Here is an 11,610-nt window from a genome sequence, read left to right as displayed (position 1 = left end):
ATTATTTTTAACCCTTGTGCACAATCATGAATGTATTTATTTATTTATTAATGGTGCACTATGTAGTTTTGATTAGATTTGTAGATAGTTGAGTAGATTAGATTTTAATCTGAAGATCTTCACTGACACTCTCTTTGTTTTCATGACTGAATAAACAAAGTGACCTCAAAGGCAAACAAAATAATACTGTTTGGTGTGTTTATATTTGGCGGACCCTGCCAACTTTCTAAAGCCTTAAAAGTGTTCTGGCAGCTTATATAAATTTTTTTGCAAATATTAAAATTCTGTGTTTGAATTTAATCTCCGAAACCACACAGAGCCCCTCAATAACTGAATGTATCGTATGGTGTTTTGTTGTATTCATTTTCACTCGTCCAGTCCTCAATGATCTAATAAAAATGTGATAATTTAGTCATTAAATTAAACATCATGATGATCACAGATGCCTGGCCTCAGCTTGGATCGCGCATGCGCACAACGGAGGAAACGGTCCACTCTGCCAGCTCAGCTGACAACAGCAGCAGAGGATGATGGCAGACTCCGCAAGTAGCGAAGAAGTAGCTGTGATCGGTAACACCGATATCACTTCAGTGGAATCCGAAAACAACCTCATAAACACGGTCGTACTTCTTTTATTCGTTATGGCGAACATGTTTGGGGTCTAAAAGCCTGCATTCACCGGTTAAAAACTTTCCCCAAACAGGCCTAATGTTAGTGTTAGCTAGGTGGAGTTTGTGTCACAGGGAGCCGCGGAGACTTTCACACTCACCTCTTCTAAAAGCTTTCGGAACATTAAAGGGCTTTTAAATCTGAATTTAGCAATTTGCTCTGTACGGTAACGTCAAAGTTAGAATCTCAGCGAAAGTTGCTGTTGCTAACAGTGGCTCAGAGCTAACTCCACTTTGTAAACTTTATTTACTCTTGATGTTAGCATGCTAGCTAGCAGGTCTCAACGCTAAGTCCTAAAGTTTTGTTTAGCTCGTTTGAATCAGCGTCCGACAAGTCCAGCCTAAACTACCGTGGTGTCAAGACAGTAAAAAGACAGTTTTCGTGTTTTTAGTACTTCTGTGGTGGTGTTACTGTCATGTCTTGTGACCCGCACACTCCTGTCATTACCCTGTGTAAACTTCAGCAGTTTCACCAGATGGAAACCTTCAGTTTCCATCTGGTGTCATGTTCGTCTGTCTGATTTAGATTTGAATGTTAACACAACTTAATCATCCACTAAAGTCCCAGAGAACCACTCTCTTTCTATGAACTCATCTGTCTGCACACTTTTATTATGTTTTTGCTCCCTCTTATATCTGTCACATGAGCTTTACATTCCCTTTCAATAATTGACTTTTTCTCCTCGCTTGTCTGTGCAGATGGTGGAGAGAGGCACAGCTCTGTTGAGAAAAATGGAAATAAATGTGGCAGAGGCAGAGAAGAGAACAGGGAAGAACACGGTGAACATGCAGGAAACCTATACAGTCTACCTCATAGAAATACGGTAGGTGGGACGCTGGGAATCTGGTTTTCTGCTGACATTTAATGGACTTTTTGCTGTTTTTGATAAACACATTATTGTTACCACATAGGCAAACATCTCAGTGTGGGGGTGCAGAACAAAACGCAGTGACAGGAAGAATAAAGTGGCACCACTTCACCTACACTTCCTCGATATTAAAAGCACACAGGACATGTCTACCTGCCACAGCATTGTTGTGTTGTAATGTCTTCACCTTGTGAGTCTGTCTGTGTGTCTGTGTCATCATGGCAAAGTGAGGTCCAGGAGACACCTTTTGTCACAGGAACTACTATAGCAGAAGTGGAGTGCTTTGCCAGGTGTTTATATGTCTGTCTGTGGAAACACATTTTTGTCAGTGTGATAGTGTCATGAGATGGTCACCACAGCGGGTGGATGTCTGGGTTGGCTGCTCCACACTTTATCCCCCCGGCCATTTGTTTTGATGCAGCCACGAAAACTTTTAAGAGGTGTAGTGAAGATTAAAAAACAAAGGCTGAGTTTGAAGATAAATGTTGTCCGACCCATCGATACAGTTGCGGCAGGTGTGGTCTCTCGCAAGATGGTCTCTAGCTGCTTTCTTGTTCATGGTTTCTTTTCATCATGTCCCTAATCTCTGGGTATCTTTGACTGGATTCGATAGAGGTGTTTAAATTGAGCAAATTGAGCACTAAACTAAAAACCAGCCCTCTCATCTTGACAATATTTTGTATTTACCTTGACCAAATATGATTGCAGCTTTTCTATTTAAGTTATGGATTTCGACTTGAAGCTCCTTACTGGTGCTTTGATCAACTCTTAGGATAAAGATTAGCTTTTTAAATTTGTTTTAGTGATACAAGATTTTTAAAAAAATGGAATCACTTGCTGTGACTGTGGTTTGTCCTGTTTCTGTTTAATGCTGTGTTTTTTTTTTGTTAGTGCATCTCGCTAAAGCTAATTTCATGGTAGAATGGTAGTTTGGATCGTTTTTTTTGATAGGCTACATCATTACCAACAAGCCTCCTCCACACACCTGCTGTGAAACAGAATGGTGGCTAGGAAAAAACTGATTACCCCTCTACCTCGTTCGACCCCCTGCAAGGTTGTAACTTCATTACTACGACGAAGGCGATTACTATTCAGATGACACTTGGAGAACTCTCTCGTTTAAATGATAATCACACAGCCTGTGACAAGATTACTTTCACCTGCCCTCCTCAGAAAACTCCTTTATCAAAGTCAGACTCGGATGCGATACATTGCAAGGTGCTTTTTCAAATGTCTGTCACTTCTAAGATAAGATCTGAAAATACAATTTATTCCGATTTGTCTGTCTGCAGACCAGCTGAAACTGTCCCCGAGGGCGGTACGCCTGCCACGCCTGACACCTTGTGGAGACGCTACAGTGAGTTTGAGCTGCTCAGAACATACCTCCTGGTCACCTACCCCTACATCATCATCCCTCCACTACCAGAGAAAAGGGTGAGTGACACATAAAAATAGAGTAAGATTCATTCCATGTCATTGATTTGCTGAGTATAACTGCTTGAAAGTTTGTGAAAGAAGTGCTTCATCTTTAATTAGTTAATGTCAATGAATCTTGCTTAGTTTGCTCTCAGTTTCCTCCTGGTTGTAGAATACACCCTCATCTTTTATCTTACTCCGTGAATTGTGTCTCTTATAGGCAGAGTTTGTGTGGCACAAGCTGTCGGCAGACAACCTCGACCCAGACTTTGTTGAGCGACGGAGAGTGGGCCTGGAAAACTTCCTGCTGCGCGTTGCATCACATCCCGTCCTCTCCAATGACAAAATCTTCTTCCTCTTTCTGACAGAGGTTAGTGCTCGAGCCTGCTCCAGACAATGAAGTCTTCTGCCATTTCGTATGCTGACATGCATGCCCGCGAACCCTCACAGTCTGACAGATTTCACACTGACAGCACTTTGATAGCACCATGGCAAAACAATGCATGAGGCTGTGCCGGTGGGTGGATACAGACAAAGGGTAAGAACTCCAGTAAAATGGCATATCACGCTGCAGTGGAAAAAATAGAGGCTGAACCAGATTTCTGTAGGGGCCCTCTACAATGACACCTCTGTCATGACCAACATAGTGATCTCATTGATATCAATGACAGAGCCTTTAAATTATCCCATACAAGGTGGAATACATTATTCTAATTTGCTTTTTAACCCTCAGTATGGAGGTAGAAATAGCTGCCAGCATGATTAACTTTCCTAAGTTGAAAAATGAGTCCTTTTGTGCATAGTCTTGTCATTTATTCATTTAGTCTAACCAACGAGGCTGTTGGCTGACTAGCTCATGAAGAGCGTTGCTCCTTTCCGCTCTCTACATGTTCCTGAAAAATCCCTGTTGCTAAGGGGGAACAACAACAACAACAACCTCTGAGCCAGCTACCTATATGTTGCAAATGGCAAGTCACCCTAACCTGGTCACAAATGGTACAAATCTAAAGGAAATAGCTGCTGTTACCTTTCCTTTTGTGGGATTTTGCCATTTAAGCGCTAGGGCTCGCCTCCCCATGTGCAAAACAAGGTTTCCTTGATGCTATTTTGCAGGAGTGCCAATATTACACTCTGGGTTTAGCTCTATACAAGATAACTGTGATTGGTTTAAAGGGGCAAAATGTAAGGATTTTAATTGAAAGGTGGCCAATTGTTACATATTTCTCCTTTAAAAAAAATTCAGACAAGCAAAAATGTGTTTTTCCCCCCAGTACCAGAATGATAATTGGTGCAGCCAGACCTGTCTCTGGCGCGGATGTAGTGCTGTGGAGACTAGGAACACCTTTTAAATTGGATTCCTGGTTTTATATTTTATTGTCTCCCTCTAGCCTGTAGCAACATGCTTAATCCAGTGCAGCCTCTTGTTGTGTTTTGCTGTAGTCTGCTGGAAAGACATTTTGACACAGTCTGGTCGATAATCCTGTCTGTTATCTGTCAATCCTCAGGAAAAGGGATGGAGGGAGTCTGTTTTGGACACAGGTTTTCAAGACAAGGTATACAGTTAGTGCACAGTTCAACATACATCAAGTTCTTCTTGCTGTCTTTGTAAATTCTCTTCTGTCGAATCAAAACCTTCTTTAACATGTGTGATTTTGTTCCCTACCAGGTCGACTCCAGATTAAAGTCTCTTAGTGCCATGTTCAGAGTCAAGAACCCTGACAAGTAGGTTAAAAACAGACCGTTGGGTTTGCCTTTTCGTTTGCCAATACAACATTTTGCTTGGATTTATACAAAGTGGGAGATTAAGTTAGATCACTGAATAGTTTCTCAAGAGTCTTTGATGAGAAACACTGGATTAAATATGAATGATCCCTGTGGCACAACAGTTAGTTGGAGGTATGATAATTAGAGCTTCTGCAGGGCAACACAAATAGACAGATTAAGTTAAACACTGTTTGATTTATGATCCATTTGTTGTGTTCTCCAGGCGATTCACAGCACTGAAACAATACAGTGATGAACTGAACACTGTCATCTCTCAGTTACTCAGGGTGCGGGCGGTGAGTTTTGGCATGAACACACACACACACACACACACACACACACACACACACACACACACACACACACACCTATATTTAACTGTCTGCTTAGTTTTGGATTTGTTTTTTTGCAGACTGTTTTGTGTAACATTGGTATTTCACCCATATTTAGTTTGACAACTCCTGAGAAAATTATCAGGGCATTTAGCATGGCAGATTTGTGTCTTCCCTCATTAGTTATTTCAGCCATTTTGTCTTGTGCAAGTAGTACACAGTTAGCTTGTGTTAGCTCTTGTACTGTGAGTGCTGCCTATGTTTATTCACGAGCCATTAGTGTTTTACTTTTCTGGCTATCCTCAACAGCAAGTTAAAAGCTGCATCAGGCTGTAACTGTGTTGATTCCCAGTGTGATCGCCAGCGCGTGCTGATGTTATTTATGTCAGTGTTGATAGCAAACATACAGTATTGACTAAAGGGTTTTAAATTGGTAATCATCTGAGGTGGAATAATGTGTTCTTAATGAGTGATTTTATTGTCTTTATTCTAGAAAGTAGCAGACAGGCTGTACGGAGTTTACAAGGTCCATGGCAACTACGGCAGAGTCTTTAGGTGAGAAACAGCTTTTTTGTTGTTTCTGCATTACAGCAAAAGAGCTGAGACAAAGGCTGACTGTTCTGTCGCTTGATGTGGACTGCACTTGAATACGTCACAAATACTACAGCCAGCAGTCAATTATGGGAGAGGAAATACCTCTCCATACCACCAGGTGGTAATTGTCTGTATTTGTCATTAAAAATGGAAACTGAGTGAGGTGGACTGTGGATACACAAGCTGCAGTTAGGATAGCAGTGTATTTATTAACCACTCTTGCAAATATAACCATTTCTAATTAAAAATGTGTCTGATCAAAAAGTTGCAAATGGCGCTGGAGAAACTGCGCTAAAATGGTGAGATCATGGACACAACAGCCTCAGGCTCAAGGGGCTTTTCCTTTTCTCCCTTGATTTCTCTTCCTGTCGAACAGAGTGATTACTCTTATCAACGGGTTTTACGAAAGGCCAAGAGTTAAAATTAAAACATTCGGGGCACAGGCTGTCTACATGTAGTATGTAGTCTGTTTCAAAAGGGAACTATAGTATAATTCATTAATTCATGGAGACATTTTTTTTCATCTTCATCATTTCATTTAGTTTTTCAGTCATTTTTAACCTGAGGTTAGGAAATTCTGTTTTTGATTTGTGCGGGTAATAAAAACCCATGATCAGAAATGTTTGAAGCCTCATGAGTGGTACTATAAATGCAAACAAAATAATGCTGTATTAATTAATAAATAGATTGCTGACAGGCTTTATGGCTACAAGTACTGACTGAATAGAGGGTGTTGTTTTGACTTTTGTGTCCAGTGAGTGGAGCGCGATAGAAAAAGAGATGGGAGATGGTCTACAGAGTGCGGGCCACCACATGGACACGTAAGTAGTGAATTAAAACCTCTCACATACCCTTAAATGTGTTTGTATAAACACTAATAGACCAATCATTGACCTATTAACTCAGACACATTGTCATACGTCATTCTTTTTTTTTGTTGTTAATAAATGCGACTGTGTATGTGCACAGGTATGCTGCATCAATAGATGACATTCTGGAGGAAGAAGAGCACTACGCAGATCAGCTGAAAGAATACCTTTTCTACACTGAAGCTGTCAGGTGAGTGTCAGGTGTGTCTTTATGAGGCCGAACAAGAATCTTCCCAGCAGTATGGGTGGATTTTGCTCACACTCTTATCAGGATTGACAGACCATGACCATAGATTGGTTCTCAGTCTCTTTATGACCACTTTGCCTTTTTAGGTCAGCAGACTTTATGACCATTTGAATAAATCTTACCATATCTGTTAAGGTGGAGTAGACATTGAGATATTATACAGATGTATATAAATCCTGCTGGAGTGTTTGATTAGCTGACTTATTTTCAAGCACAAATAGCAAAATGTGTGACAGTTCCAGTTCTCAAATGTGAGAATTTGCTGCTTTTCACACAAAACACTTTATGATATTGCCTTCTAGTAGGATGTTGTGGTTTTGTGATGTTTTATAGATCATATAATTAATTTATTAATTTTGACTGTACTCTGCAGATCAGTTGATAATGTACAGTAAACAATTGTTAATGCAGCTCTAAATATGTACTGTTTTATACAATACATGCGTCCCCAGCACACAGGTCATTGTTGGTGTCAGGCACCTAATGTGAGTTCTTGCAGATAGAACCCATTCATACTCTGTACTCATATTTTAATGTTTGGTTAAAGCTTTTCCGTGTCCACATAGCATTTTTTTTTGAGCAGAAAAGCACTGGCTGTGCACTCAGGAGTGGACACGAGCACTTGGGTAGTTGTGTCTGTTAAAAACAACTCTCACATGTGGTTCTGGCTCATGTTGCCTTTGTGCTGTATCTTCAAATCAAACATTATCCTGTAGTGCCAATGCTTGTTTGCATATTCAAACATAAGCCTTCAACAGAGCACATAATGCATACCTCTAGTGACCAACAATCACTAATCTTTGGGCTTCTTAACTGGGTAGAGATCTTCAATATCTCACTTTGTTATTAGTAATAATGGAAGGGCTGCCTGACTTAGTATTAGTTACAGGGTGCAACAATAGAAATGCTTGGGGTTTAAATGGTAATCAAGTTTTAAAAAGTTGTCTGTTTTTGTGTGTAAATTAAGGTCAGTATGTAGGAAACACGAGTTGATCCAGTACGAGCTGGAGATGGCAGCTCTGGACCTCGCCCATAAGAAACAACAGAAGGAGGAGCTCGTTACCGGGGTAACACACACTTAACAGAATTTAAAAACATTTTTGCGATCTGATTTGATTTTTAAAAAAAAATGAATTGCTTAATTTGTTTGTGTGTATGTGTTTCTGTGCGTGTGTGTGCAGACGGTGCGTGTGTTTTCTCTGAAGGGGATGACCAGTAAACTGTTTGGCCAGGAGAGCCAGGAGCAGAGGGAGAGCCGGTTGGCAGCCTTGGAACAGGGTATCCAGGAGGGAGAGGAGTCGCTCAAAGAGAAGAACACCGAGTGCCAGTAAGCTCAACAACGTTGAGTTAATCCTCAATTTGCATAATTTTACACTACAGAATATCATAAATGTGTCACCACACCTTCAGAACATATAGTGGGTGGCAGCAGCTGCCGGGACAGAGTCTTCAGTAGCAGAAGAACTGACACCTGATCAGTTTTCCCAGCAGTTAATGATGGATGAATTTAGTCCCTTGAAGTCTGAATCATTGATCAGGTAGACCAGAGTCAAAATCAGGCACTATGTATGATTAAAAACACATCAGTGGTATTTTTCATTTGTTTTGATAGAGTACTGAACCCACCTGTATCAATAAAGAAAAGCAGGAGCTGGCACTAACTGTGCCAACTGCCACGTTGTTTGCTCAGATTCTTCTTCCTCTACCAAGTCTTCTGTTCACTCCCCCGCCCATTCCTGTTCCTCCACACAAAATGACATTTGTCTTTGTTTGTGATTGTGTCTTCAGAGAGTTTGTGCGAACAGCCTGGGAAGACATTGAGCGTTTCAAAGAGCAGAAGGACAAAGATTTGCGCGAAGCACTAATAAGCTATGCCATTATGCAGATCAGCATGTGTAAGAAGGTACGCAGTTCTGTATGTGTCCTTTCCTTTTGCACATTTTGTTTGCTTTTGATAACCTCTACTAAAAAGATGTCTGCATTTGTTTTGTGACATTAAAAATGATATTGTATCTTCCTTTCGATGTCTTAGGGAATCCAGGTGTGGTCCAACGCCAAGGAGTGTTTCAACAAAATGTGAGCAACTTTCCAGCCAATCCAGCTCTCCTGCACCAAAATCAGATTGTTCAGAGCGAGACCATCAGCCGAGGGGAGACGGCCGCGGGAGCCCGAATGCTGCCTTCACTTTGTTTGCTACGCTGAATTGAAGCTACTTGGAATGATTCTGTCTCTTCCTCTCTCCCTGTCTCTTACATACATGCGCGCGCACACACACACACACACACGTTACGCAGAGCCTCCAAGTCATTAAGTGGATCCACACCTTTTAAATCCAAGTTTCTAATTCATACTATTCTCTTGGCATTCTGCTGATGTGATTTTCATTCTGCAGATGATCCAAATTCTTAATGCTGTTTCGTTGTTGGTTGCACAGCTGACACCATTTTTCAGTTGGTTTTCTTTGAGATTTCTCACCAAAACTGCAATAAGTTGTCTGATGATAATATTTTAAAAGTGGGGCAAGAGTGGGAAGAAAATGTGACACTGAACTGAAGGCCTGAATAGCATTGTTCTCTTAGCACTAGTCCCAATGATGAGCGAGCATCTGCAGCATGAGATGAGAGAAATGGAGCTGCACCCAGCTCCTTTTTTGTTCACCTGCTTGAAGCACTTCGTGTTGAAAATCTCTCAACTCAAAGGGGCTCATCGTCTCTTCAAAGTATGAGCGCAAATATCCTCCATTTGGTGCATTGTTTAAAAAGAAAAAACAACCAAAAAACAGATTGTTTAGAGCAAAGGGGCAGTGTCGATTATGCAGCAGTGGTTGTCAAGACATGCTCCATCTCAACCATCAGCCAGTGCTTTTCTGGATGAAAAAAAAACAACCAAACAAACCCCATGCTATAGTGACGTGGGCCTTACTTTGATAGATTGAATGACACCTATGCTAAAATACCTAAAATTTGAAATAGTTTCTCTGCAAGAGAATTTATAAATGATATCCTCAGGCTTCCCAAATGTAGCATAAAAAAGTTGGAGAATGGAACTGAATAAACAGATTCCACTGAAATTCTGGTTAATAAAAACACTCTGTGGAGATCAGTCAGAAACAAGAAATCAGATAATAAGGCAAAGGAAACATGGACCACGCTTCAGGAAACCACTACACGTTCACATTTCCATCTCTTCTTTTTCTTTTCTTTTTTGTGCTGAAGTCAGTGTTTATGCTGCCTTTTAATCAGCTGACCAAAGTGCTTTTGACCAAGTACTTGTAGAGTACAGATCATATGTGGGGAGCAGAGGGATGGGTTGACAAGCTTGGGGTGGTTTTGGTAGTTTTCATTTGTTTTGTGCCAAAAGAAGAGAGCCATGAGTTAGGTACAGTCCTGAAGGCCTTGCGGTTTCTGTTACAGTGGAGCCTCTTTTTCTTCAACTCTTTTACTTTTTGGAAACATGGCACCCTTACAAACTACCTAATCTACCAAGTGCATCCATAAGTGTAGTCAAAAGCAACACCCAGAGATTAATAGTCGAGTCTTTTCTCTACAGCTTTGTTGCCACTGTCAATGTGCCTCACCCCTTTCTTCTGCACTAAATTAATCGACCTAAGCTCCAAGAACGCCTCAGGTCAATGTTTACGAAGAAATACTGACCAAATACGTTGGATCCTCCAAATCTGGCTCGATACATGTGCCACTACCGCTTCCTCTATGATATCCACCTGAGGAGGATCTTTGGTGCAGATTGAATATAATGTGTAAAAAGTTGTGCAGAGATTATTTCATGTGCGCTGACCCTGCCTTTTCAGAACGTGCATTAATCAATTTACTGAAACAATCCCAAAATTGAGGCTTTATGTATGTTTTTATAATAAATGTGTTCAATGAGAAATTGTTTTTATGTTTCTGTAATCAATGTGCTAAGACACTAATAAACATGTTTCTTTTCTAAAACCATTTTCCTTGCATTCTTAGAACAAGTGGTCTGCAAAGGAGTCAGTGATGACACTGAAAGTGTATGTATGAATGTGTATGGGACCCTTTGCTGGTTTCACATCAGATTACTTAGTGAGGATGTTTTCATGTATACATCTTAGTTACATGGCATTTTGTATGAATCTAAAAGAAACTGGTTTTTCAATGAGCAACGCTGGAAAAGGTCAGACTGGCTCGATTCATCTGTGTCCAAGTGACACACACACACGGCCTTACCCCATGCAAATACGGTCTTTTCCATGACACACCTGTCGTTATGGTGTATGAAAATCAGATGGGAGTGTTGGTGTGTTTACTATCATGTGACAGTGTTTAGAGGTATCAGTTTTGTTTCCGGAAACAGAAGTAATATGGAGTTATTGCAAACACAGTGGATAAACGGTTTTGAACGTCTATGATCTTCGTTTAGCTACATGTAATCCAGTCGTCTCGCAATAATGAATAATGTTGTGTAATTTTGTATATTTAATAATGGGTAAAGATTTGCCACCTGTTGAAATTACACTCAAAACAAGTAGAGGGCAGCATTTTACCAGAGTATAACTGCTTACTGCTACAAACTGAAGCTTCAGTTCACTAGTTAGCTCAGTTAGCTGTGCAGCCTGGACTGGGAGCTTGGAGCACTGGGGAAGTGTTAGCGGCTAGCATAGGATAGGATGGGAAGGGGGCGCGCTAACTTCTCTGCATCACCATCAAAAGATGTCCGTACGTCAAACGTATTATTTCTTCACATTTTGTCAATCTTTTTTTTTTTTTTTTTTTTAAATAATTTATTGGAATGTTTTGGAGTTAAATTCGTACAGAGGTCCACTGCACCTTTAAGGTGTTAATAAAAACATTGGATTTTGATGTATGG

General features: G+C 40.6%; 1 protein-coding gene across 1 annotated transcript; it reads left to right on the top strand.

Moving 5' to 3' along the window:
* Positions 1-463: 463 nt before the first annotated feature.
* LOC119025441 (sorting nexin-4-like) lies at positions 464-10,715 on the top strand. Its single transcript, XM_037108997.1, has 14 exons — positions 464-620; positions 1,368-1,492; positions 2,830-2,971; positions 3,174-3,323; positions 4,459-4,506; positions 4,620-4,675; positions 4,941-5,013; positions 5,543-5,604; positions 6,399-6,464; positions 6,613-6,702; positions 7,727-7,826; positions 7,941-8,086; positions 8,548-8,662; positions 8,792-10,715. Exons 1-14 carry the CDS (start codon positions 528-530, stop codon positions 8,837-8,839), a joined length of 1,314 nt encoding a protein of 437 aa, XP_036964892.1. The 5' UTR covers positions 464-527; the 3' UTR covers positions 8,840-10,715.
* Positions 10,716-11,610: the final 895 nt, after the last annotated feature.

This window comes from Acanthopagrus latus, chromosome 9 (assembly GCF_904848185.1).
Source record: "Acanthopagrus latus isolate v.2019 chromosome 9, fAcaLat1.1, whole genome shotgun sequence".
In the NCBI taxonomy this organism is placed as follows: Eukaryota; Metazoa; Chordata; class Actinopteri; order Spariformes; family Sparidae; genus Acanthopagrus; species Acanthopagrus latus.
Note: the sequence above shows the minus strand (reverse complement) of the source record. Positions and strands in the feature narration are given on the sequence as shown.

Bases quoted from the DNA above. Each gene is read 5' to 3' on its own strand.
- LOC119025441 (XM_037108997.1), top strand. From the start codon at position 528: ATGATGGCAGACTCCGCAAGTAGCGAAGAAGTAGCTGTGATCGGTAAC. The intron at 621-1,367 runs GTCGTACTTCTT...TTGTCTGTGCAG, and splicing joins AAAACAACCTCATAAACACG to ATGGTGGAGAGAGGCACAGC. The intron at 4,676-4,940 runs GTAGGTTAAAAA...TGTGTTCTCCAG, and splicing joins AGAGTCAAGAACCCTGACAA to GCGATTCACAGCACTGAAAC.